The 25,505-nt window shown below is 43.3% G+C and overlaps 1 protein-coding gene across 3 annotated transcripts in view; it reads left to right on the top strand.

The window, feature by feature from the left end:
* Window positions 1-1,323: 1,323 nt before the first annotated feature.
* ube3a (ubiquitin protein ligase E3A) overlaps window positions 1,324-25,505 on the top strand; it is a 64,597-nt gene continuing 40,415 nt past the window's right edge. For 2 of the 3 annotated variants that reach the window (XM_085999539.1, XM_085999540.1), the window contains exons 1-2: window positions 1,324-1,747; window positions 21,406-21,450. In XM_085999539.1, coding sequence (XP_085855665.1) covers window positions 1,695-1,747; window positions 21,406-21,450 — 98 coding nt within the window. In that variant the 5' untranslated portion in view covers window positions 1,324-1,694. The remainder of the gene's footprint in view (window positions 1,748-21,405; window positions 21,451-25,505) is intronic. The other variant, XM_085999541.1, reaches the window with a different exon arrangement.

Genomic DNA, 25,505 nt, shown 5'->3' with positions numbered 1-25,505 from the left:
CACAAAGCAACTAGAGGCCAGGCACGGTGATGTTTGTGCTGCTCGCGAAATTAACTAGACATTTTGCGGCGGCGCTAAACACTTCCAGCACGATCTTCTGCGCCGGCAGAGTGTGACGTTATTCGAGTGCGCAACGCCCCGGACCGGATATTTAGTGGCGCCTCCTGCCTTACCGCCTGCCGCTAGCAACAACAGGTTGAGGGGAGCGTTATGCTGTCAGAAAGGGACTAGGGGAGCGCTATTTAAAGGCGACCGCTTCCTGCCTTTTTTTGTCGGTGACATTTGCACCACGCAGTCAGAGAGAGAGAGAGAGACTTCTGGAGAGATTCTACACTGTGTGAAGGAGTTTTGGGTACTGAGCAGCACTTTGCAGGTTCATTTTGATTTGCCCTTCCTTGTACCTATTTAGAAGAGACTGTGGGGGCTGCACTCTGAGCTCTTTCCCTGGGTCTCTCCATTGTTCTTTCCAGCAGATTTGATGTACAGGTCTCTCCAGGCCGAGATTCAAGGCTGCAATGAGCAGGATGTAGATGGAGTGCAAAATCAACCCTCCCCTTTAAGATAAAAACAAAAAAATGCTGGAGAAACTCTGCAGGTCAAGCAGCATCTGTGAAGAGGGAAACAGAGTTAACGTTTCAGGTCGATGACCTTTCATCAGCCCTCCCCTTTAAGAACTGGCCGGCGCCTGTGTGCCTGTGTTCCATTGCTGACTGACATCAGAGGAGCTTCGCCAGCGCTCTGAGGTAGTGCCTCGCTCCTCAGCCTTTGCGCCTTAAGACAGGTGTGAAGCGCCTGATTTAGTGCTCCAATTACCTCCAGGGGCGATAAAAGCCAAGTTTGCCGTCGGAGGCGATAATTAGAGCCAGGCGCTAAACTTTGCGCACGGCCGCTAATGGATCCCCAAACGGGGTGATACTGAATTTTTCCCCCTAAGTGCCACACATGAAAATTAAGATGTGGAGATGCCGGTGTTGGACTGGGGTGGACAAATGTGAGAAGTCACACAACACCAGGTTATAGTCCAACAGCTTTATTTGAAATCACAAGCTTTCGGAGCGCTGCTCCTGACGATGGGCCGAAATGGCCTCTATCTGCACTGTGGGGTTTCTGTGATTTCTGTGACTTCCCACATATGAAAATTAAGTCACATACTATTGGAAGGGAAGTAGCTGCACTTAAAAAAAAGAGGCAAATGGGTCTTTTGGTTTGATACATGGGGTAGTGAGGTGGGGGTTCTTTAAGTGATGGTGCCAGGCCGGCAGTGGGTGGCCTGTCGCTTTAAGAGCTGGGGCTGACACTCGGCCTGGGCCGCGCGGCACGCCGGGAGCGCCAGCAGTCAACGAGAATCACAAGATGGCGGAGCGGGGAGCCGAGCAGGAGCAGCGGCGGCAGCAACAGCGAGGCCCGGGCCAGCTGGCGTTTTAGAGCCGAGCCGAGCCGAATCGAATCGCCCAACTCACCCCTACCACCCATCAACAATCTCCCAACAGGACATTACACCGGAGAAAGACGGAGCGGGACCCAGGGGGGAGACTCGAGAGCGGAGGCTGTGCTCGGTGCGCGGACACACACACACACACACACACACACAACACGCCCTCTCTCCCTCTCCTCAAGACACACCGGGAGAGGAGCAGACTCTTTTTCAAAAAAAACGAGGAAACTAACGGCACCCGCTTCCCACCCACTTTCGTATGAATTCCGCCGAGGAGGACTCGGAGTGTGCGCCACCAGAGGCGAACGCAAGGTCGGTGTTGAACCCAGCTCGGCCCCCGGCCCCCTTGCCTCCCCCTTTTCCTCGGTGACTAGGACTTATGGCCTACTCTGATGGCAATGCTCTGTTTCTCAAAGTTAAGCCAAATGGCAAAGGTGTATTTTTAATATATATATACATAATAATTAGTTTGCTCTACTGCTTGACACTTGTTTTGATGCTCCTGTATTGAATTACTTTTTTTTGTTAACCTCAGTTATTTTGGTTTTTACATTCATGATTTTTGTCAGCAAGTTGGGGGTTTTCTTAAAAAAAAATCTTGACTTTTGAAATTCATGTTGAATGTTGTGCCCAAGCCAGACCTCCGTTATTGCTGGATTTCCTGCTGATGGGAAATAAGAGAGGCTCGCACAAGTCTGTTGATTGCTTTTTGAAGGACTAGGGGAAAATTTTTTATTATTTTTGCTCCATGCTGGTTATTTGTAAGTGCAGATAGTTTCAATTCAAAATGAGAATATTTATCCCTTGATGCAAAGTATAATTTTCTGTTTTGTATAAGCCCACTTGTGTGGATAGAAATGACACTTTATTGCACGTGATTTGGTTGGTGCTAACTTACTGGAAGGTTTTGCCATTTTTAAACTTTGAAGTGAAACCAGGAGTAATGCACCAATGGAATAGGTCACTGTTGGGGTTCAAGATATTCGCACTTGTGCATGAGATTGTTGTTTACGGTGCTTGTGAGTTTTGCGTCTTTTGCAAGTTGCTGGCGGGATATCTCGTGGGGCTACGTTTAAAGCAGTGGCGCTGATTGCATAATATGAACAACCAAGTCGTGTGAAATTGTCTGATCAGGTCGTGGGTTGCGAAGGACATCATACTGAAACTTGAGCTTTCGATGGGCTTTATAAATAGAGGCATAGAGTACAAAAGCCAGGAAGTTACACTAAACCTATATAAAATGCTAGTTTGGCCCCAGCTGGAGTATTGCGCCCAATTCTGGGCACCACCCTTTAGGGAGGAAATGCAGGTTTTGGAGAGGGTGCAGAAGCGATTTACTAGAATGGTGCCGGGGATGAGGGATTACAGTTACGTGGATAGACTGGAGAAGTTGGGGTTGTTCTCCCTGCAGCAGAGAAGGCTAAGAGGAGATTTGAGCGAGGTATTTAGCGTGAGTAAATAAAGGGAAACTGTTTCCAGTGGCGGAAGGGTCGGTAACCAGAGGGCACAGTTTAAGGTGATTGGCAAAAGAACCAGAGGCGACATGAGGAAAAACTATTTTACGCAACGAGTGGTTAGGATTTGGAATGTGCTGCCTGATAAGGTGGTGGATACAGATTCAATAGTAGCCTTTAAAAGGGAATTGGATAAATACTTGAAGGAGAAAAAATTACAGGGATATGGGAAAAGAGCCGGTTATTGGGACTAATTGGATTGCTCTTTGACAGAGCCGCTGCAAACTCGATGGGCTGAATTACCACCTCCTGTGCTGCACTATTCTATGATTCTAACTGAACATTTTGATGAAATAATTGCTCTGTTTTTGTGTTTGTTACACAGAAATATCACTTGCAATATGTGTTGGGAGGCTTGTATTTTGTAACTTGGTTTCTTTTTTGAAAACCTAATTTGATTAGAGAGTGACTGCAATAGTGTAAACACAGATTTTGTCACTCGTGTTATCCAGTCAGTTCCACTTGTTTAAACCTGGCACTTTAGGACCCGTACGATATCAACAACAACTTGTATTTATTTATCCTCTCTCCGAGAGCAGCAAATGTAGCTCACAATCTTGTGAATTAGTGTTTTCACGTTGCTGTAAAGGCCACAGGTGTCTAAATGTCATCCTAAATATTGGATTTCCCTAAATAGCTTCAGGATTTAGTAAATCAATAATAATTTTAATAAAAATTGACTGATGAGAGCAGCTGTATGTTGGTTGGATTTTAATGATCGAATGGAAGTATTGACCTGCATCACTGCAACTGCCATCACTTGGTCAGTGGTGGAAAAAGCCTCTATTTTGTAGGAGTTGTGTAACTTTAAATAATTGGGTAATTATTCCACAAATTGCTTCTGGATTTTGTCATTTCAAATTTGGATTTTGTGCATTATGTAGAAAAATCTAATCATCGACAGGGTGTCTCCCCCCAGAAGTGGAAGTAATTCCTCTTTCTGGAAGCAGTGATGGATCAGGAGTATTAACTGCCTAGCTTTTTGCAAGGGAGGAGATGTATCTCAGAATTGGCCATAATGGTTTTCTGCTTACATCCAGAATAACTTTTCTATAAATTATTCTGTATTTGGGTAGTAAATGCAGTAGAGTTGCCATATTTAGTTGGACTGGGGAGTTCTGATCACAGATACATTTGCACAGACAAGGCCAGACTACCTCAGGTCAGCTCTCCAGATGGTTAAGTGCATCACCTTCTTGGCTTAGCACCCCGCAGGCCAGGAATGTCCTTGATTGGAAGCTGATTCTGCTGGTTAGTGGTAGGGGACCACAGTTGGCCACGTCCCCAGGTCATGAAGCGGCAACTTCCTGCTCCTGATTGCTATCCATTGACCCTTTTAAAAAGTGTGCGTAGAGACAAAATTGGGCTCTGATGATTCCTGTTCATGGTCAGTCATTTCTGTGGCTCATCCCTAAGCATTGACCATTCATGAGCTGCTGAAGGGAAAAGGAGCAGGGGAATAAAACCTCAGGGAGGGATGAACATTCATATGTGTCTTTCATTAAACATCATTTCATGTAATGATGCAATAGGTATTCAGGCGGTGTGCTGGAAGAACACTAAAAACACCACTCTACCCATAGTTCTTGTAAGTTTTTAGACTAGTTTTAGAACTTGTTGAAACATACAAGATTCTTGTCTCATTGAAACCTATAAGATTCTGAGATGGATTGACCGGGTTAGATGCTGAGGTTGTTTCCCCTGGTTGGAGGGTCTAGAGCTAGGAGGCACAGTCTCAGGATAAGGGGTCGGCCTTTTAAGACCGAGATGAGGAGGAATTTCTTCACTCGGGTGGAATCCTGTACCCGAAAGGGCTGAGGATGCTGAATCGCTCAGTATATTCCAAGTCTGAGATATAGATTTTTGCATTCTATAGGGATTGGGTGGGAAAGTGGAGTTGAGGTCGAAGATCAGCCATGATCTATTTGAATGGCAGAGCAGGCTCGAGGAGTCCTATGGCCTACTCTTGCTCCTAGTTCTTATTGACCATTTTTAAAATGAAGAACTTATTTATTGCATTGGATGTTCTGTGGTGGTCTTAACTGTAACTGGCATTTATAATTATTTATAGGACAGCATACTGCCAGTGCATACCATTTTGGATAAACTGGTTTGATTTGTTTTGTTAAATTTGAGTTGATTGTCGTGCGTGGATGAATAATGAAGAAGGCTATAGTGAAATGCATGTAACAACTTTTGCAAAATAAAAGCTGAACAATTCAAGAACCTCAGTTAAAGTAATTGAATATTAGCGAGCAGTTAATATGGAATGAACGCCAATGTGCAGCTGGCTTCAATCTCACTAGTATCACATTCTAGGAACGTTAAACATGCCAGCCATACGAGGTACATCCTTAACGCAAATGCTGCTCATAGGAGTTGAAGCAATCTTCTTAACACCCTAAGTGTGGGAATGTGCAGTTTCTAAGCTGGAGTAAGAATCCAAGGGTAGAGTTTCTGTTGGTTTTGCACCCAGATTCCAGCAGAATCGGTCGAACCAGCGCAACAGATTGGGGAATTTAAAACAAGAGTCACGCCCATAAACACGTGTGCTCATATTTTCCACGATCTTTTACGCTGCTTCAAGATTCGGTGCACCTGAATCGGTCCCTGGCTGCGCCTCAGTCGAAATTGCGAGATTGTGCTGGATCTGGAAGGCTCTTCAAATTGCACTCAGTTTCTTAGGCACTAGAGGCACGCTTTAAAAGTTTTTTTTCTTACCAAAAATATTTAATTTGCTAGGAAACTGACTACACCAATGAAACTGTTAAATGGTTCAGTATAGTTCTAATTTTCAGTGATTTTTAAATCGGGTTACTCACAGGTGGGAGGCCATCCGTGCTACAAATGCCTGTTTTTGGTGATGAACCCATTTTTAGCTATATTAATAAAACTGCATCAGGTTACCACTCTTCAGTACATCAAGGAATACTTTGTACAGGTAATAGAAAGGGGAGAAAAAGAAGGTTGCACTGGTTTTTGGAAGATTTTAAGTTTGTAATTATGCAAATGAATTTTAGTGGAAACTTGAGCAGTAACCTAACCAGCGCATTTTGGACACAATTTCCAGATTGCACCCAAAGCGGAATCTCTACCCCCCCCCCCCCCCCCCCTAGAGTTTAAGCTTTTCTGTATCTCCTCCTTACACTATGAACGTTACTTGCAGGAACTTTAAAGAATTCTGAAATCATGTACATAAAGAGAGATGTATGCAATTTATCAAAACGCCTAGATTGGAACTTCCCCTGATGGCTTAACAAATGTATTCTGTGTGTAGCTGAGCTATGCAGACCCAGAAAGGTTCTGTATTCAAGGCCTGGCCTATGTTGAGTTAGGTGGGTCTCTGTTGGGGTAGTGGGTAGAGATCTTGCAGTTCATCTCGGAATCTGGGGAAACAAAAATCCGCTCACCCTGATCAATATCCAGCAAACGAAGCTGAACATGACCGTCAAATGAAGACAGGATTAGGTTCAGCTGCAATGTCTCTGAGGCCAAATAGCCCACTGACATTCACAGTTGGGCTGCACACTGATTATAGCCACTTGGGTGAGCTATTCGAAGGGGTCCTTGGAACTGTGCCAAGGGATCGATGCCTTCAGGAGTGAAGGTGAGATAACTGTCAAAGAAAAAACGAGGTTAAATTGCAGCCTGTGGCCAACTGTTCCATGTTTATAGAGTTTTGTTTTTTCGAGCGAGATCTTGTTTTCTTTCACTTGGATTCCTCTGTTTATTGCCACTGTAGAGTTACACAAGTTGACCATGAGCATTAAAGGGGAGGAACGTGTGGTGATAAGTCTTGTGTTGTATCATTTTCACAGACCATGATGGCAGTACTGAAATGTCCCTGGTAACTAGTAAAACGTTTCTGAGCAGGAATTGAATTTAACCTGAGCAGACTATCAAAAATGCTGGTCTTCAGTTGGGACATGGGAATGTACAGGACCAGAAAAGACCATTATAGTCCACCTGATTGGCCCCAGTGTCTAGGAAATCTAATTTCCCATAATATTGCTAATGCTTCCTGTCAGATGTTTCTCCTGATACTTGTCCAACTCAAATTTGCTGCGACGATATTTGTCAAAGGAATTAATTCTACTGGACTACCCATATCTTGAACTGGTGTAGCTCATTTCCACTTCTGTAAAAGTACTGTTATATCTCGATTTTGTGTGTGAGCGTGAAAGAGGGCATCATTGTGCAAAGCACCGAAAGGACTGAAATAAGCACACGCAGGAGAAGGCAGAATGAAAAAACAAGCTTGAACGGAGCTTAGCTGTCTATTAGAATGTTGCCTGAAACACTGGTTACTAAAAGAAAATTCTAAGTCTAGTTTGGAAGGTTTTAAAAATAAATAAATAAACTAACTCGTGCTGGTTAATGGTCACTAACAAATGTTTTATCAGCTGAGAAGAAATACGCGTGTATGATAGAATTGTGACCCAGGATTTCCTCAATCCCACTTGTGTGGAAATTGTGCTGAATGTTCTGCCTATTTTTATGCCAGTCATGCTGATGGCAATGTGCAGCTTAATTTCCTGATCTCATTAGAGTGTTAACAAACTAACTAATCGAGGCCCAAAGAAAGCACAGAACTTGGGCCATATTTCTACTTTAATTCCTATATGCCTGAAAATTAAAGTTTGAAGCATCAACCCATTTATGCACACTAGGCACAGCATGTTTTTATAACTGCAATTGTGGGAGCACTTCAGTTTTTTAATGTAATTAACTCTGATGCCATAAAATGCATTCAAATATACAGAAAATACAGTGCCGGTCTTGAAGGAAAAAAAAATCTCCAGAAATGTGAGTTTGGGTCCTGTTGCACCTAAAATTTTGGGCGTAAATTTACAGCCCATTCAGAGCTGGTTTAAGTGCAGGAAAGTCACGTTCTCTGGTCTTTTGCATGGGGGCGGGGCCATGTTGATGGACAGAGGGTTTTGGCAGAGGTTTAATCGAATCGGCACAAAAGTTCAAGAAAACTCTGGTAGCGTTTTAAAAAAAAAAAGTGAGAATTTCCTCTCTCTTTTATGATGAAAATTGGCATTACGCCGGTGTCCTGTCACAGGTTTTGAGGAAATTCCTGGCTTGAGAGTGAACTAAGGGATGAAAAAATACTTGATTTATAAGAAACAGTAGCTCAATAAAATTACCTCAGTTGCAGCTGGGAGAAAAGGGTGAAATGCTGAATACCTTGCACCCTCTGGTTAAAGGTCATTATCCACTTTAATGCCAGTTCCCCAGCTTTGTGCAGTTCTTTTGTGTTATGTGGAGTTACGAGATTAGTGGAGTTCTGTTTTCCAAGAACATGAGCATTATACTGTGTAATGCACTATATTTTCTGTTTTTAAATTGAACTATCACACACCATCTCGATTCTGAAATTTACAGGCAGTTACAACTGCCTTCTGACCTCAGTTACAAGTACTTAAAATAACTTGGATTTAGCTGTTTAGAGCAGTGGCTTTAAACACACAGGCTAGGTTAGCAGCTTAAATAGCTGTGTTCCAGAGACGACTGGGGAGCATCACCACAGGGGATCTGTTAGTAACTTTAAAAATTGGGGTTCTGCTAACATCCATACACGAGCGGAGCTTGGCTTGTGTTTGACATCTGAGTCTTTTGAATTGTTCTGTAGCTTTCGAGTTTTGCAACCGGATTATAGAAAATGGGCATTTTGAGTGGTACAACATAATTTGCTTCATCTTGCCTAGGACGGATGTTGGGGGGGTTGTGAGAAACTTTGTGCATGTGCCACTTTTGCATCCACAAAGTGGGAATAGCCATTAGGCAAGTCACTAACCAGATGCCAGGGAGTTGCCCAGCCTCTCGTCTCCAATTCCTTTTCTGGGATATTGAGGTCATCTGAAGGGGGCGGGGGGGGCGAAGGAAATCATTTTATTTTTAAAAGGTAACTTTGTGTGAAACTGCAAAGTTCCTGGGCATTTTGGGTGTCGTGCCTTGAAACAGTACACTTGTGCATGTTGAATTTAAATATGCTTTAGCTATCGAACTACCTTTTCCCATTGCTTAGTGTAAATAATATCATGGGTTTGCAAAAGGAAAGTCACAAACGTTAACTGGTGTGTTCTCTCCACAGATGCATGCTTAACCTGCTGAATCTTCCAGCTTTTTCTGTTTTGTTTCAGTTGCAATTGCTACTTTTGAGCAACTACCCATATTGTTGCTGGTACTCTGATATCTGATCCACAGTTAATAGGTAGTGATTCACAGCACAGGAAGCCTCAACATGTGCTGCAAGTAAAAGCAGTTCTGCAGTATACATGGAGCATGAGTTAACATTAGTCGAGAGTCATTAAGCTTGGGTACTTTATGCATTTTGTTTTAATTGTAAACTCTGTTTCCTTAACCTGTCGGACTCTGTGTCTATTCCAAAATAATTCAGTGTTCATTAACTAAAAGGCCGTAAGGATAGGCAAAAACAAAAGGAATTTAATCTATCTTTGTAATGTAATTCTTGACGGTTTGACTGTTGCTGGTAAAATCCCTCGATACCCTTTTATGTTTCAGAATTCCCCCCCCCCCCCCCCCCCCACTGGACAGTGTTGTAATATAAACTGGATCTCTAGAATTTTGTGACACCTCAAACCAATTGCTGTGGCCAGCTCAAATCAAATTCTGCAGCAAGAGACTGTAGATTATGCAGCACATTACTAAGTGATCACATTTATATCTTAAAGGGTGACAGCAACATTTTTAGTTTTACCAAAAACAAATGCGAGTTTGGAGAGCAGCAGCTGAACTATAAATGTCGAGTGGCTGATGATTGAGAGCAGAAGCTGGTGTGCTGCTGGCTGCTATAGTCTTTACATCAGGAAACCTGGAGCAAGTAGCCAAACTGTAGCCAGCCACTACACTGCCAGTCGCCTCCATCAGAAGCAGGAAAGAGCTCGGGTTTCTTAAGTTTATGGGATGGGAGCAAGAGCAGTGGGGTCATCAGGAGCAGCAAAGGTGGCATTTTTAGAATAGGCAGCAGCAGAACTGAGAGCTCGCAGAAGAATCAGGAATAGGATAAATGCCATATACTATAGGCTTTTACAGTAAACCTCTTGTCTCATACAGCTTGACTCACCGGTAGCATAGTCACCTCCTGGGTAAGTAGATTGTGGGTTCAAACCCCACTCGGGACATAATCTGGGCTGACTTCAGGGTGCGTCACACTGTTGGAGGTGCTATTTTTGGAATGAGATATTAAGTCAAGGCTTTGCCTGCTCAGGTGGCTGTAAAAGATCCCATGGTACTATTCAAAGAAAAGCAAGAGTTTTTTCCGAGTGCCCTGGCCAACATTTATTCTTTAACCTACAACAGCAACTGATTCACTGATCATTTATCTCATTGCTGTTTGTGAAACTTTGCTGTGCACAAATTGTTACATTTGCCTACTAAGCAACAGTGATTGCACTTCAAAAGTAATTTATTGGCTATAATGCACTTTGGGACATCCTATTTTTAAAAACAGGAGTCTCCGAGCCCATGACTTCCCTACTAACTGAGGTTTACTGCAAAAGCCACCTGTGTTTATCATGTTTCTCTTCCCTGATTTTTTTTTTTACGTTTCTTCTGCTCTTGCCAGCTCTCCTGCTCCTGATGCTGCGGGGGACAAATTGTGCATCGCAGAATCACAATTCATTTCCTATGTCTGGAGGCAAAGATATTCTTCTTAGGCAGTCCCTCAGAACCAAGGATGACTTGCTTCCACATTAAAAATGAGTTTGCAGGTGACTGCTGAGTCCAATGCGGGACCTACAGACTCTGTCACAGGTGGGGCAGACGGTGGTTGAAGGGGCGGGTGGGTGGGGTGCTTGGGTTGACTTGCGCTGCCTGCACTTGGCTTCCGCTTGCTCCCGGCGAAGAGACTCGAGGTGTTTGGTGCTTCTCCTCCACTTTGTGCAGTCTTGGGCCAGGGATTCCCAGGTGTCGGTGGGGATGTTGCACTTTTTCAAGGAGGCTTTGAGGGTGTCCTTGAAGCGTTTCCTCTGCCCACCTGGGGTTCTCTTGCCGTACCGGAGCTCCGAGTAGAGCGCTTGTTTTGGGAGTCTCGTATCGGGCATGCGGACAATGTGACCCGTCCATCGGAGCTGATCGAGCGTGGTCAAAGCTTCAATGCTGGGGATGTTGGCCTGAGCAAGAACACTGACGTTGGTGCGCCTATCCTGCCAATGGATTTGCAGGATCTTGCGGAGGCAGCGTTGGTGGTACCTCTCCAGTGCTTTGAGGTGCCTGCTGTACATGGTCCATGTCTCTGAGGCATACAGGAGGGCGGGTATCACTGCTGCCCTGTAGACCATGAGCTTAGTGCCAGGTTTCAGGTCCTGGTCCTCAAACACACTCTTCCTCAGGCAACCGAAGGCTGCACTGGCACACTGAAGGTGGTGTTGGACTTTATTGTCGACGTCTGCCCTTGTTGACAGTAGGCTCCCGAGGTATGGAAAGTGGTCCACGTTGTCCAAGGCCTTGTTGTGGATTTTGATAATCGGGGGCCAGTACTGTGTGGCGGGGGCAGGTTGGTGGAGGACTTTTGTCTTACGGATGTTTAGTGCAAGGCCCATGCTCTCGTACGCTTTGGTGAAGGTGTTGACGATGGTTTGGAGTTCGACCTCCAAGTGAGCGCAGGCGCAAGCGTGTCTGCATACTGTAATTCAACGACAGAGGATGGGACAACCTTGGATCTGGACTGGAGGTGACGGAGGTTGAACAGTTTCCCGTTTGTTCTGTAACTTAGCTCCACTCCAGCGGGGAGCTTACTGAGGGTGAGATGGAGCATTGTAGCAAGGAAGATCGAGAAGAGTTGGTGCGATGACACAGCCTTGCTTGACCCCAGTTCGTACATGAATTGGGTCTGTGGTGGAACCGTTGGTCAGGATCACGGCTTGCATGTCGTCGTGAAGCAGGCGGAGGATGGTGACAAACTTTTGAGGGCAGCCGAATTTGAGGAGGACACTCGATAATCCCTTACGGTTGACAGTGTCGAAAGCCTTTGTGAGATCAAAGAAGGCCACGTACAGTGGTTGGTGCTGTTCCCTGCATTTCTCTTGTAATTGGCATGCAGTGAAGATCATGTCCATTGTGCCCCTTAGTGGGCGGAATCTGCATTGTGATTCTGGGAGGAGCTCCTCGGCCATTGGGAGAAGGCGATTGAGGAGGATTCTTGCGATGACTTTCCCTTTGGCAGACAGCAGAGAAACTCCTCTGTAATTACTGCAATCGGACTTGTCACCTTTCTTGAAGATGGTCACAATTACGGCGTCTGAGATCCCCTGGCATGCTCTCCTCCTTCCAGATAAGAGAAATGAGTTTATTAGCAAAGATATTAAGGGTTGACTGACTGATGTTGGGGCTGTCATTTGATTCTGACCATGAGGTCTCAGCTCAGTCACTGTCTTTAGTGCAATTTTGACTTTGGTGACCTGTATGGACATTCCCCTAATGTTGGGGAAAAGTCCATTGACCAAATAGCACAGTTGTGAATATGTAGACACTGCTCTTGATGTTCTGGTGTAGCTACAAGTTGCTAAATCTACCTTGACGTTTCGATGAGTGACTTTGGCACAACAGGAGCAGTTTCAGTATAAATGGAGTACAAGATATTCCAGTCAGACATGCCAGATGAAATACTGCACCCAAACCATAAATTTCCATCTTTTTAAACTCTCCTTGTTTTGCAAAGGATGAGTAGTGTTGTAGCTTTAGAGATTAGTAAATGGTATTGTATTTCAAGCTTGTCATTAGGAAGTATTGGTGTACATTTTAATTTCAGTGCTGTCTACTCCCCTTAACTATGATTCATTTTTTTAACAATTAAGTTCCCATTTTGATGTGTAATTTACATTGCTTAATTCAAATTGGGTAATTAAATTCATAGAATCATAGAATGATTACAGCACAGAAGGATACTATTCGGCCCGTCGAGCCCGTGCTGGCTCTCTCCAAGAGCACTTCAGCTAGTCCCACTCCTCCGCCCTTTCCCTGTAGCCCTGCTAATTTTTTCCTTCAGGTACTTATCCAATTCCCTTTTGAAAGCCACAATTGAATCTGCCTCCACCACCCTTTCAGGCAGTGCATTCCCGATCCTAACCACTCGCTGCGTAAAAAAGTTTTTCCTCATGTCACCTTTGGTTCTTTTGCCAATCACCTTAAATCTGTGTCCTCTGGTTCTCAACTGTTCCCATTTGTGGAAAGGTTTCTCTCTACTATCTAAATCCCTCATGATTTTGAACACCTCAAATCTCCTCTCTATCTTCTCTGCTCTAAGGAGAACAACCCCAACTTCTCTAGTCTATCCATGTAACTTTTAGCAGACAAAACAGTGCATTATCAGGCATAGACTATCTTCATCTACAATGGATAGCTCAAATTAGAACTATTTTAGTACAATGCACAAACAGGTTTTAATTCACTGAATTGAAGTATACACTTAAGGAAAAACAAATTTGATAGAATTTTGGAATTCGTTTACCAAGATAAGCTCGTATTATTTCCTTTATGCAGTGGAAGATGTGTTGACGGTGGATACATTTACAGTACAACTGTAGTAGTCTCAGTGCAAAGTGGTTCCACCTTACACTCAATGGTAAACTTGTAGCATTATGGGTGGGATGGCGCAGTGAGTTTGACACTAGCCTTTCACCTCTGGGGCCTAGGATCAGAGCCAACCTAGAAGGGATGAAAGTCTTCTCTGGTTAGAAAGGCCCTGTGTGAAATGTTTATGGGCTGTCTCAATTCAGTTCTAAGTAGGCATGGACCATAGTGTAAAACAGTGCCTAAAATGCCACACTGCTGCTGTAGGGAGTGCACTTGCAGGGTTGGGGCAGAAGCACATTTAGTGCAGAGTAGAGGGAATTTTGCTCTGCATTTTGCTGCACTATCTGCTGACTGAGTACCCGAAACACACACTTTTTTAAATTTGTAAATCTGTCCTTAATTTCAACAAAGTTACTTGCATCTTTCACCTTTTCATTTGATTGTCAAATCTTGTATACAAATTGTACACAAAGTAAGAGTAAATTGAGATTGAGAAGAATTACTGTGGATAAAAAGTTTTGTATGGAATTCAGTTATTTATAGCTATCCTTCATACCGAATATGACTGGACCACCAGAAACCTCTGCTTCTGGTCACTGAATCTGATGCAAGAATTACACACAGGTTGCTGAGTAGGATGGTGTATTTGAAGTCGGTCAGTTCCTGCAGGCAATGTCTAGAGAACTTTCTGCTGAACTTGCATGGACATTTGTAATTTTTAAGTAGAGATATCAACACATTAATATATACAGTCTTGGAAAGTTGCAATTGTACAGATATTCAGTTGAAATATTACAAAGTTGTAATCCAATTCAGTAGGTCTGCACGGGAAGACTAAGTTTATCTGTGTGGCAGAAACAAGTGAGAAAATATCAAGAGTTAACTTCTCGGTATATTAGGTGTCAACTGTGGCTCAGTGGGTCGCACTCTCGCCTGAGTCCGAAGATTGTGGGTTCAAACCCCACTCCAGAGACTTGAGCATATAATCTAGGCTGACACTTCAGTGCAGTACTGAGGGAGTGCTGCACTGTTGGAGGTGCCGTCTTTCAGATGAGACATTAAACTGAAAGGTAGACGTATAAGATCCCATGGCGCTATTTGAGGAAGAGCAGGAGAGTTCTCCAGGTGTCCTGGCCAACATTTATCCCTCAACCAACACCACTAATAACAGTTTAAATGGTCATGTATCTCATTGGTATTTGTGGGACCTTGTTGCGGTGTGCACATTGGCTGCTGCATTTCCCTACATTACAACAGTGACTGCATTTCAAAATGTACTTAATTAGCTGTGAAGCACTTTGGAACATCATGAGGTTGTGAAAGGTACTACAATATTGGGAAATCCCTACTAATTCCACAACTAACCAAGATAGTAATGTCAGCACTATACAGGTCGATTTTTCTTAATCTTTATTCTCGTGATGGGGTATTGCTGCAGTAACTTTCTGTGAAGTAATGCATTCAAAGTAAGTGTTTGGCCTCTAAGTAAAGGATCGCAAAGGAAAATCATTAAATAATAGACTGTTATTTTAATCCATTAATCCTCTATCCCTGAGAATAGTGCAGCACGTTTATCTTTTGGTTTAGCTTTATTTACTTGGTATGGTTTAGCTTTATTTACTTAGTATTTAAATATACAGTGGTGGATGACCTTTTTTAGTAAGTGCTAGTAAGATAACACCGGTATGTAAAGTCAAGAAATCGGAGAATACATCTTTTCATATATTTTGCTTTTTTAAATTAAGGACTTTTTAAATATTTGTTCATGGGATGTGGGTGTCGCTGATGATCAGCATTTATTGCCCATCCCTAATTGCCTTCGAGAAGCTGCCTTCTTGAACCGCTGCAGTCCGTGTGGTGAAGGTACTCCCACAGTGCTGTTAGGGAGGGAGTTCCAGGATTTTGATCCAACGACGAAGAAGGAACAGCAATATATTTCCAAGTTAGGATGGTGTGTGACTTGGAGGGGAATTTGGCGGTGGTGATGTTCCCATGCACGTACTGCCTTTGTCCTTCTAGGTGGTAGAGGTCATGGGTTTGGGAGGTGCTGTCTAAGAAACCTTGGCGAGTTGCTGCAGTGCATCTTGTAGATGATACACACTGCAGCCATGGTACGCCGGTGGTGGAGGGAGTGAATGTTTAAGGTGGTGGATGAGGTGCCAATCAAGCGGGCTACTTTGTCCTGGATGGTGTCGAGCTTCTTGTGTTGTTGGAGCTGCATTCATCCAGGCAAGCGGAGAGTATTCCTGACCTTGTGTCTTGTAGCTGGTGGAAAGGCTTTGGGGAGTCAGGAGGTGAGTCAGTTGCCACAGAATACCCAGCCTCTGACCTCTTGTAGCCACAGTATTTGAGGTTCACAAGATTGATGATTTATCAAAGGTTCACAAGATTTACAGAAACTTCCTTTCTGTTTTTAGCCAAAATGGTTCCCTTTCCTCGGGCATTGTTTCCTTTCTCCACCAGGCTTTTAGACAGTTTGAGGTCTATTTTCCTTATGCCTATGAAGTACCCTGAGGCATTTTTCTATGTTAAAAGCACTGTATAAATGCAAGTTGTGTTGTGAACTGTAGATTAACTATTCAGTCACACCACCTGCTTTTCCAACTGCAGTACTTAAATCAGCAGTGGCTCAGTTGGGAGCATCCTTCCCTCGGAGTCAGGAGGTTTTGGGTTCAAATCTCTCTCCAGAGACTTGTGCACAAAAATCTAAGCTGACACTCCAGCACAGTACTGAGGGAGTGCTGCACTGTCGGGTGCCGTTTTTCGGATGAGACATTAAACCGAGTCCCCGTCTGCTCTCTCAGTGCCATGGGATTACGTCCACCTATTTCGAAGAAGAGCAGGAGTTCTCCCCAGTACGCTGGCCAATATTTGTTCCTCAATCAGCATCACTAAAACAGATTATCTGGTCATTGTCACATTGCTGTTTGTGGGAGCTTGCTGTGCGCAAATTGGCTGCGGCATTTCTTACATTGCAACAGTGACTACACATCCAAAAGTACTTCATTGGCTATAAAGCACTTTGGAATGCCCGGTGGTCGTGAAAGGCTCTATATAAATGCAAGTCTGTCTGATTTTTATCATCTTTACTGTTTTAACTCTTTGCCTTTTCAGTTCTTGCCGTCTTCTCTTAACATCCTTTAGAAATGTTTCTTAATTTTCTTTCTACAGTGTTGCATTTCAACTTTTGTTTCCCTCGCAAATATCTGAACAAACTTGTGGTATTAACGCAGTGCCCACTTTGAGTCCGCAGTAGCGATCTCTTTGCTGTTACCACTGATTTGAAGGGAGATTAGAGGCTGAGGTAACACGAGGCAGAGGCAGAGCTCTGGGACAGCATGATAAACAGTCATGACAGACTAGAAAGTTAGGACAGAACGAGACAGCTGGGATGGGACAAATTGGAGAGCTAGGATAGAGTGAAATACAGCAAGGTCAGAGACAGGGTAGAGGAGACAAATATGTGTTTCAGTGTTTTGCAAATGTTCTATAAATAGCATGTTAAGTACCCAGTTTATTAATGTGCTGTAATGTACCATGTTGCCTTTATCGTTAAAAGCACTGAAGTTACAAACTTCCTTCTATATGACCATAGTTGGAAATTGCATCCATTCAGTACACTATGTACTACGTGGCACAGAACATCCAGGTTTCAACATTGTATTAGGTGCAAGATAACTCTAAAATTTAACCTAATTACCTTTTGGTGACGACTTTTGTAATACTATGACCATTAATGAGATATTTGTGAAGTGTAGGTGGTCAGAGCTGAATTGTGTGGGTCGTATGGTTGTTAGTATTAAGAGTCTGAGAGAATGTTATTCTGGAGGATTAACTGCTGGATTGCCAGCTACAGAAGATTTGCGTGGATTAGATATAGTGATACAACAACAACTTGCATTTATATGGTGTCTTTAACGTAGTAAAACATTCCAAGGCGCTTCATGGGCGTTTTCAAACCAAATTTGACGCCGAGCCACATGAGGTAAGAGGTAGGTTTTAAAGAGCTCCTTAAAGGAAGAAAGGTAGAGAAGTTTAGGGAGGAAATTCCAGAGCTTAGGGCCTTGGCAACTGAAGACATGGCTGCCAGCAGTGGAGAGATTTTTAAATTGTGGATGCGCAAGAGGCCAGAAATAGAGGAGCGCAGATATATCGGAGGGGTGTTGGGCTGGAGGAGATTGCAGAAATAAGGAGGGGCGAGGCCATGAAGGGATTTGAAAACTAGGACGAGAAATTTAAAATCGCGCCGTTGCTCGAACGGGAGCCAATGTAGGTCAGTGAGCACGGGGTGGTGGGTGAACGGGACTTGGTGCAAGTTAGGATGCGGGCAGCAGAGTTTTGGATGAGCTTAAGTTTACGGAGGGTGAAAGATGGGAGGCCGGCCAGGAATGCGTTGGAATATTCAAGTCTAGAGGTAACAAAGCACAGATCAGGGTTTCAGCAGCAGATGGGCTGAGTCGGTGATGTTATGGACCTGGTAGGCGGTCTTCGTGATGATGCAGATATGTGGCCAGAAGCTCATCTCTGGGTCAAATACGACACCAAGGTTTAGAAACATAGAAGATAGGAGCAGGAGTAGGCCATTCGGCCCTTCGAGCCTGCTCCGCCATTCAATGAGATCATGGCTGATCATCCAAATTCAGTACCCTGTCCCTGCCTTCTCCCCATATCCCTTGATCCCTTTAGCCTTAAGAAATATATCCAACTCTTTCTTGAAGATATTTAATGAACTGGCCTCCACTGCCCTCTGTGGCAGAGAATTCCACAGGTTCACCACTCTCTGGGTGAAGAAATTCCTCCTCATTTCAGTCCTAAATGGCTTACCCCTTATCCTTAGACTATGACCCTGGGTTCTGGACTCCCCGGCCATCAGAAACATCCTTCCATCTAGTCTGTCCAGGCCTGACAGAATTTTATAGGTTTCGATGAGATCCCCTCTCAATCTTCTAAACTCCAGTGAGTATAAGCCCAATCGACACAATCTCTCCTCATATGTCATTCCTGCCATCCCAGGTATCAGCCTGGTGAATCTTCGTTGCACTCCCTCCATGGCAAGAACGTCCTTCCTCAGCTAAGGCGACCAAAACTGCACACAATACTCAAGGTGTGGTCTCACCAAGGCCCTGTACAACTGTAGCAAGACATCCTTGTTCCTGTACTCGAACCCTCTTGCTACGAAGGCCAACGTACCATTTGCCGCCTTAACCACCTGCTGCACCTGCATGCTTACCTTCAGTGACTGGTGCACAAGAACACCCAGATCTCTTTGCACTTCCCCTTCTCCCAATCTATTGCCGTTCAAATAATAATCTGCCTTCCTGTTTTTGCCACCAAAGTGGATAACCTCACATTTATCCACATTATAGTGCATTTGCCATGTTTCTGCCCAATCACCCAACCTGTCCAAATCGTACTGGAGTTTCACGACATCCTCGTCACAGCATACCCTCCCCCCCAGCTTTGTGTCGTCTGCAAATTTGGAGATGTTACATCCAATTCCCTCATCCAGATCATTAATATATATTGTGAACAGCTGGGGTCCTAGAACCGATCCTTGCGGTACCCCACTAGTCACTGCCTGCCACTCGGAAAACGACCCGTTTATTCCAACGGTCTGGTTCAGCCTCATAGTTGCCAGGGAGAGGGATGGAGTCGGTGGCTAGGTAGCAGAGTTTGCGGCGAAAACAATGGCTTCGGTCTTCCCAATATTTAGTTGGAGGAAATTTCTGCTCATCCAGTACTTGATGTCAGACAAGCAGTCAGACAGTTTAGTGACAGCGGAGGGGTCAGGTGAGGTCGAGCTGGGTGTTGTCGATGAACATCTGGAGCATCTGATGGGAAAATTGTACAGGCAGTGCAGAGGGTTTGGGTTTGATTTTTTTTAACCCCTCGCCGTTCTATGAGGACAACTCGGAAGGGGAGGTTTGTGATGTGAAGATAACTTCAAAAGATAGTAAAGGATTTCTTGGATGAGGATTTAAACCTTTTTGAGGGTAAGTCAAGTCTCCACATATACTTGGATAAATGGGGAGGTGGGAGGAAACTGTTCTCTTGCTTACCATTTTCCCTCCTACAAATACAGTCTACTCATGGGCCTCAGCCTAAACTGCTATGAGCTGCATAAAAGTTTTTCCTGATTTTTGAGAGTCCTTTATGGGTTGTAAAAATGCCTCGCTACTGACTTTGAGCTGATCAAATATTTGTGGTATGGAAGGTTATTGGAATGCAGCAAACTGCTCTGGCGTAGCATGTTGGTATATCGTTGTGCTCTGTCACTCAGAACTCCTTTTTTATGCTTTGAAATCTGGACATTTTTCACGAAAGGAATAAAATAAAGCGGATGTACAATGAAAGTGGTTAAAACACTGAGCAAAGCAAATTGTAATCTCCATTTGTACCTTAAAGTCTGATGTCCAGTTTACCTTTTGGTGACTTGCATCTTCCAAGCACTCTTGTACGACACATTTTTCAATTAAATATATGGAAATGACCGTCACCATTTTTTTCATTTTAGCACAAGTTCACTATTGCACATCTGGAATAGTCTAAGTTCTACTGTCTGCCATAGAAATTGGAGTCTCTAACCTGTTAATCCAAAGTCTAAATCTTCCAGTGAAAATGAAATGATTTTCCTGCTGTGGTAGGGATAAATCTGGGTGTTACTGGTTTTGTCTCTGTGATTAGTCAAAAATCCTTGGTACAGTTGCCAGTAGCACCATTCTTGGTTCCTGCCAGAAGAAAATCCAGTTTCATCTTTTTTATTTAAATAGGGAATAGAAAATGATTTTGAATTTTCAATTTCTGTCTATTGCATTTATTCATATTCAAGTGCTTTTTTGCCTGGCATTTCCAGATTTTTGTCCTGTTTAACTGTAACTTGGATCATAACTTGCATGACATCTGTCGTTTGGGGTATACCGAACTACCGAAAGTTAATGGTAATCTATTTTGAAAAGTATGTGTGAAAGACTTGAGTGCCTGACACGTGAACAGAATTATAAGTGGTTATGCACTTAGCCAGAATGAACTATTGCCCCTGATGAGCCTGACTGACACCAGTGCAGCAACACAAGTGGAACAACACTCCTAAATGTCGCAGCAGCCAAGGACCACTTTGGTTGTTTTCTTAGCTGAAGGGCCAAGGACTACATCACAAAAGGAGAGAAGTTGAGAATCACTAATGGACTCTTTCCAAGCTGGTGCTTTCTTGAAATTTTTTTTTTTCAAAAATATATACTTTATTCATAAAAATTTGTTGAGATACATGACAATACAGTTCACATCACATACAATACAAATTAACGTGGTACATGGCACTCAATTTACAGAGACCCGTTACAAAGCATTTTCATTACACATTTTATGAGTCATACAGCCAGAGGGGTTCCAACACTTGTCAAAATACATTACATTACAATCCACCAATCATATTACATATGGCATAATACACATGAATGCAGTACATGGCACTCTATTTGCATCCACAGATTACAAGTGCTTTACAATTAACACACTTGTACATCATACGGCCCGAGGTGGGGGGGGGGGGTTGTGTACACTGGTGGGAGGGCCTTAAACTGTGGCCCTTCAAGTTGAGAATCACTAATGGACTTTTTCCAAGCCGGTGCTTTCTTGAAATAATGTCCCCAAAATGGATCCACGTTGAATCTGAGGTATTTGTTTCAGCAGCATGTTTGGGTGTCTACATTTTGATCTGCCTTTCCAGTGATGGTGGGTGTTAGATGTTCTGAAATCTAACTTATTGATATAGATGATCACATACTAGCACATAGGTGAACAGTTTTGTGAATACCTATTCTGTAGCAAAGCAACTCGTCTGTGGATGATGGTCTTTCTAAGTAATTGCAGCACATGTAGTTGTCTAGTAATAACCTATTGTTTCTTTAATTGCAGTGAACAGGGAGAACCTTTAGCAGTGAACCACACAGCAAGCCGAATGTGAGTAATCTTTGTCCTGTTTCTATTTTAAGCTTCATCCATTATCAAGTTTGAAAGATATTTTCATGCCGTCAGTCAGGGACATATTGACAAGTTGGTTTGCTCCTTCCAATGTAGACCTGAGATTAATCATGTTCTTATTTAACCTCCTTTGTGCAAGTTTTAAAAAAAACTCCAGATAGTTTGTCATGTTTGAAAGATATACAACCAGGATAGCCTACTGACAAGCAATTTAATCTTATTTAGGGGCCAAAAGGGCAGCAAGATGCTGGGAGGACTTTAATTAACCAGAGCACTGTGGTTTCTCCCTAGGTTTTGTGATTAATAATTAAATGATTATTATTCATATTATCTAATCAAACAGTGCGTTTTTTGCTTAATGCAGCATCTGGGTTGTGTTGGGTTCTGGTTGAAGTTGGCACAGTCTTTTGGTTTAGGAACATAATTGGCACCACAATAACACCACGGCGATGATGATGATTAATGAGTTTCCTGAATTGTCATCAATTTTGTACACCTTGCATTGATCGATCAATGTTGACTATTTGCATAAGTATTCCAGAGCCAGGATCTTTTAGTGGGAGGACTGCATGCATCAATTTTTTTGCAGAAAGCTGGTTACTTCCAATTTTGTTAGTTAATTAGTGAGTATGAGAGAGAGATGGAGAACATGTGATAGTTGTGAGGTGATGTGCGCACACAGGGCATGTTTAGGTTGGCCAGTGGTATAAATTAATGTGATAGAGCCGCACAAAATGACATTGATTCTGGAGCCGCACAAAATGACACTGATTCTGGAGCCGCACAACATGACACTGATTCTAGAATTTATATTCTACCTCATTTGGTTGCATGTATAAACAGGAAATTGCTGTTAACTTACAGAAAAAAATGCCAGGGCACTGTCTTCCTTTTTGATCTTAAAGCTTGCATCAGGTGCTGTTCCCTGTTCTCATCTGCTTTGTGATGCACTTTAGAACATAGGAACAGGAGTAGGCCATGCAACCCCTCCAGCCATAAATCCATTCAGTTAGATCATGGATGATCTGTATCTTAACTTCATCGACCAGCCTTGGTTCCATCTCCCTTAATACCCTTGCCTAACAAAAATCTATGCATTTCAATTTTAACATTTTCAAATGTCCTAGCATCAATAGATTTTGGGGGAAGAGGAGATTTCCACTACCCTTTGTGTGAAGTGCTTCCAGGCATCATCCCTGAATGGCCTAACACTAATTTTAAGGTTATGCCCCTTGTTCTGGACTCTTACACCAGAGGAGATAGTTTCTCAGTGTACTTTTCCTTTTGAATCTGTGCCCCCTTGTCCTACTTTAGTCTGGAGTAGTGTTCTAGAGTTGCCTTTCTTTACTGTTGTACCTCTAAGGTCACGTCTTGGTCATCTCTTCTCAAGGCTGAAAAGTTCAAGTTTTGTGAAGCTCCTCTAACCCAAGTTCAGATGAGATGCAACTAACTCCACTGGGCAGGGTTTTCTCCTCCGAGGGCCATGCAATTGCATAGTTGCTAAAATAGACCATGTTGCCTTTACTGTCACTCTCTGCCCCTCATCGAATTCAGGCTGTCGTGCTACAGGACCAGACAGCAGTTAACATTTTGGATTCAGATGAGAACCACGGCTTTTAGTATTTTGTTTCACAGAATGGTATGGCTAGATTTAATTCCCATAGGAGTTTCAATGTCAGCTTCTACATTTGTTGGGAAACATTTTTGGTGGTCAGGTAGAGAAGTTGATAGGTTGGTGCTTGTTAAAAGCTTCTAATTTGCAAAGAACTTTGGAAATGGTAGTGTACCGCGAGACCTCTCTTTAGCACGCTCAGCCCATAGAGCATGACCAACCCGCTTGTACCAGCAGCCTTTTCATGGCACCACCCATGAATTCTAGGCTATATCCCTTAATACAGCAAGCCACTTCAGGACAGGATCCATGCCATAAGTTCTCATTGCAGTTTCTTTCATGAATCATAGGCCCCCTCAGGCTTTACCGCAATAGCTCACTATATGCTCCCCACCACCAATGTCCCAGTGGGTGATTGCATGTAACAAATTACATTGAAAGTGGAAAGACTTAAGAAAACTGAAACTGTTAAGAGGGAATGGTCATTCTTTTTATTTCATAAGCACCACATACATGCCCACTAACATTTTGCAAGTAATCCAATCGAATTGCTTACACGCTGACAATTGTTTGCCAGGATCAATTTATTTTTAAAGTTTTACTCCAAGCAGGAGAGAGAGACTAATGTCCAGATATTTTGTACTTCCCAGGAGTGTTGCACCCCTGTCAGGCTAGGTTCCCAGTTATAGGGGGACTGAGTTCAAGCAGGGAAGGACATCACACTCAGGATGTGATCAGGATGGCAAACTAGTAAGAGCACTGTCTGCCTTAAACAGGAAGGATAAAGAGAGAAAGGAAAAAGCCATAGCAAAGGAAGATAGCCTGAGGAAAAATAACTAAGAAAGGAGTGTGTGCTGGAGGGTTTGAGGAGAGGGACAATGGGGGAGGGGGGGGAGAGGAAAAAGCATTCTTGCAGCAGAGAGGAGAAAAAGTTGGAGGAAAGTAAGAGGGGTTAAGAGGAAGGAAGAGAATGAGCCTGAGGAGGGAGAGAGGGAGGGAGAATAGAGCACAAGTGAGTCTGCCAGAGTCAAAATCAAATCAACTTTTATTGTCATTGTTAGTGCACAAGTGCAGTACAACGAAATGTAGGCTTGCGGCTCCCGAGAGTGTACATTTAGATTAAGACATTTAAACATTCAACATACATTTGGCTTGTAATACATTAACATAAACATAACCATAAGAGTGGAGTTAGTGTCAGGGGTGTGAGTGAGGGAGGGCGATGCACAGGGAAGGAGAGTGAGACGCAGAGAGACCTGGACGTAGGAAGGGGGGGCACGCAAGAGCCAAAGGGTGAGCTCGCTGGAGGAAGCCAAGCTGTAGAAAAGGAGAGAAGGAACTGAGGAGGAATGAGCAAGCCAGAGGAGGGAGGAGTGCGTGAGAGAACTGGAGTCAAGGATGTGGCGGCATGAGTAGGAAGGAAGGAGCGACTGAGCCAGAGGAAAGGAAATAGTGAGTGCGACAGAAGGTGGGAGGCAAAAATGGGGCGAGGAAGAGGACCTAAGTGAGCGAGAGAGAGAAAGATGGACCGAAGGAAAGGACAACCAATATTGATGTAGGCCACTAGCCACTTGTCACACGTAAATCGGTCTCACTGCTCTAAAAGGTTCGATATGCCTTTGTTAGAGAATATATCTATGTCTGCTTTGACATCATGTCCTCTTCAAGTTTCATTACATGCCAGGTAGGTGTTTGAACTGATTGGATAACTGATTTGTTCAACGCTAGCTTGTATTGATGCTCTGACTCATTAATCCTTGATCAGTGAGCAATTACTTCCATCAATGTTACAACAACTTTGTGATCCAATATGAAGAGGTTCTTGTTCAACACCATCTACAAGGCAACTGCCTATCGCAACTTGTGTTTTGAGTGATCTTTATTGTTTACATCTAACTGTTCAGGACATTGAGCACTTTGGTGTTGCTGCACTCCAAGCTGATCTGCATATTTACATCAGAATGTTTGATCTATTATTTGAATGCACTGTTGAATAATAAGGAAGAATATTTAGCAACTGGTATGGATGTGGTCTTCCTCCTTTGAAATTTTTACTACCCCCGCCCCCAATTCTTTACAGTGGGTATCATTTCAGGGGTTTTTGTGCATGTCTGCATTGGTTTCTTACTGCCTGTGCTGGTCAAGAAATTATGCAGCTCAAAGAGGATACTCTTTACTCCTCGTAATTCAAATTATGCAGTAATTCTTCCTGTCAACAGTGGAAAAGCAAGGATGAAGGACCTTTACGCATTCTGTGTACATTTGGGGCGTGGGTCAGCTTTGTCCCTATAAATGCACACCACCTTCTGCATGCGTTTTCATTCTCCATGTATCTTTCCAAACCAAGTTCTTCAAAATTTTTATTAAGTAACATTTTGTTCAACTGAAAAATTATGCTATTTTTTGAGGTTTGTCATTTTGC

Source organism: Somniosus microcephalus, chromosome 10 (genome assembly GCF_052327205.1).
Source record: "Somniosus microcephalus isolate GS21.2 chromosome 10, FLI_Smic_1.0, whole genome shotgun sequence".
In the NCBI taxonomy this organism is placed as follows: domain Eukaryota; kingdom Metazoa; phylum Chordata; class Chondrichthyes; order Squaliformes; family Somniosidae; genus Somniosus; species Somniosus microcephalus.
The sequence above is the reverse complement of the archived record's forward strand: the minus strand, read 5'-3'. Positions and strand labels throughout refer to the sequence as shown.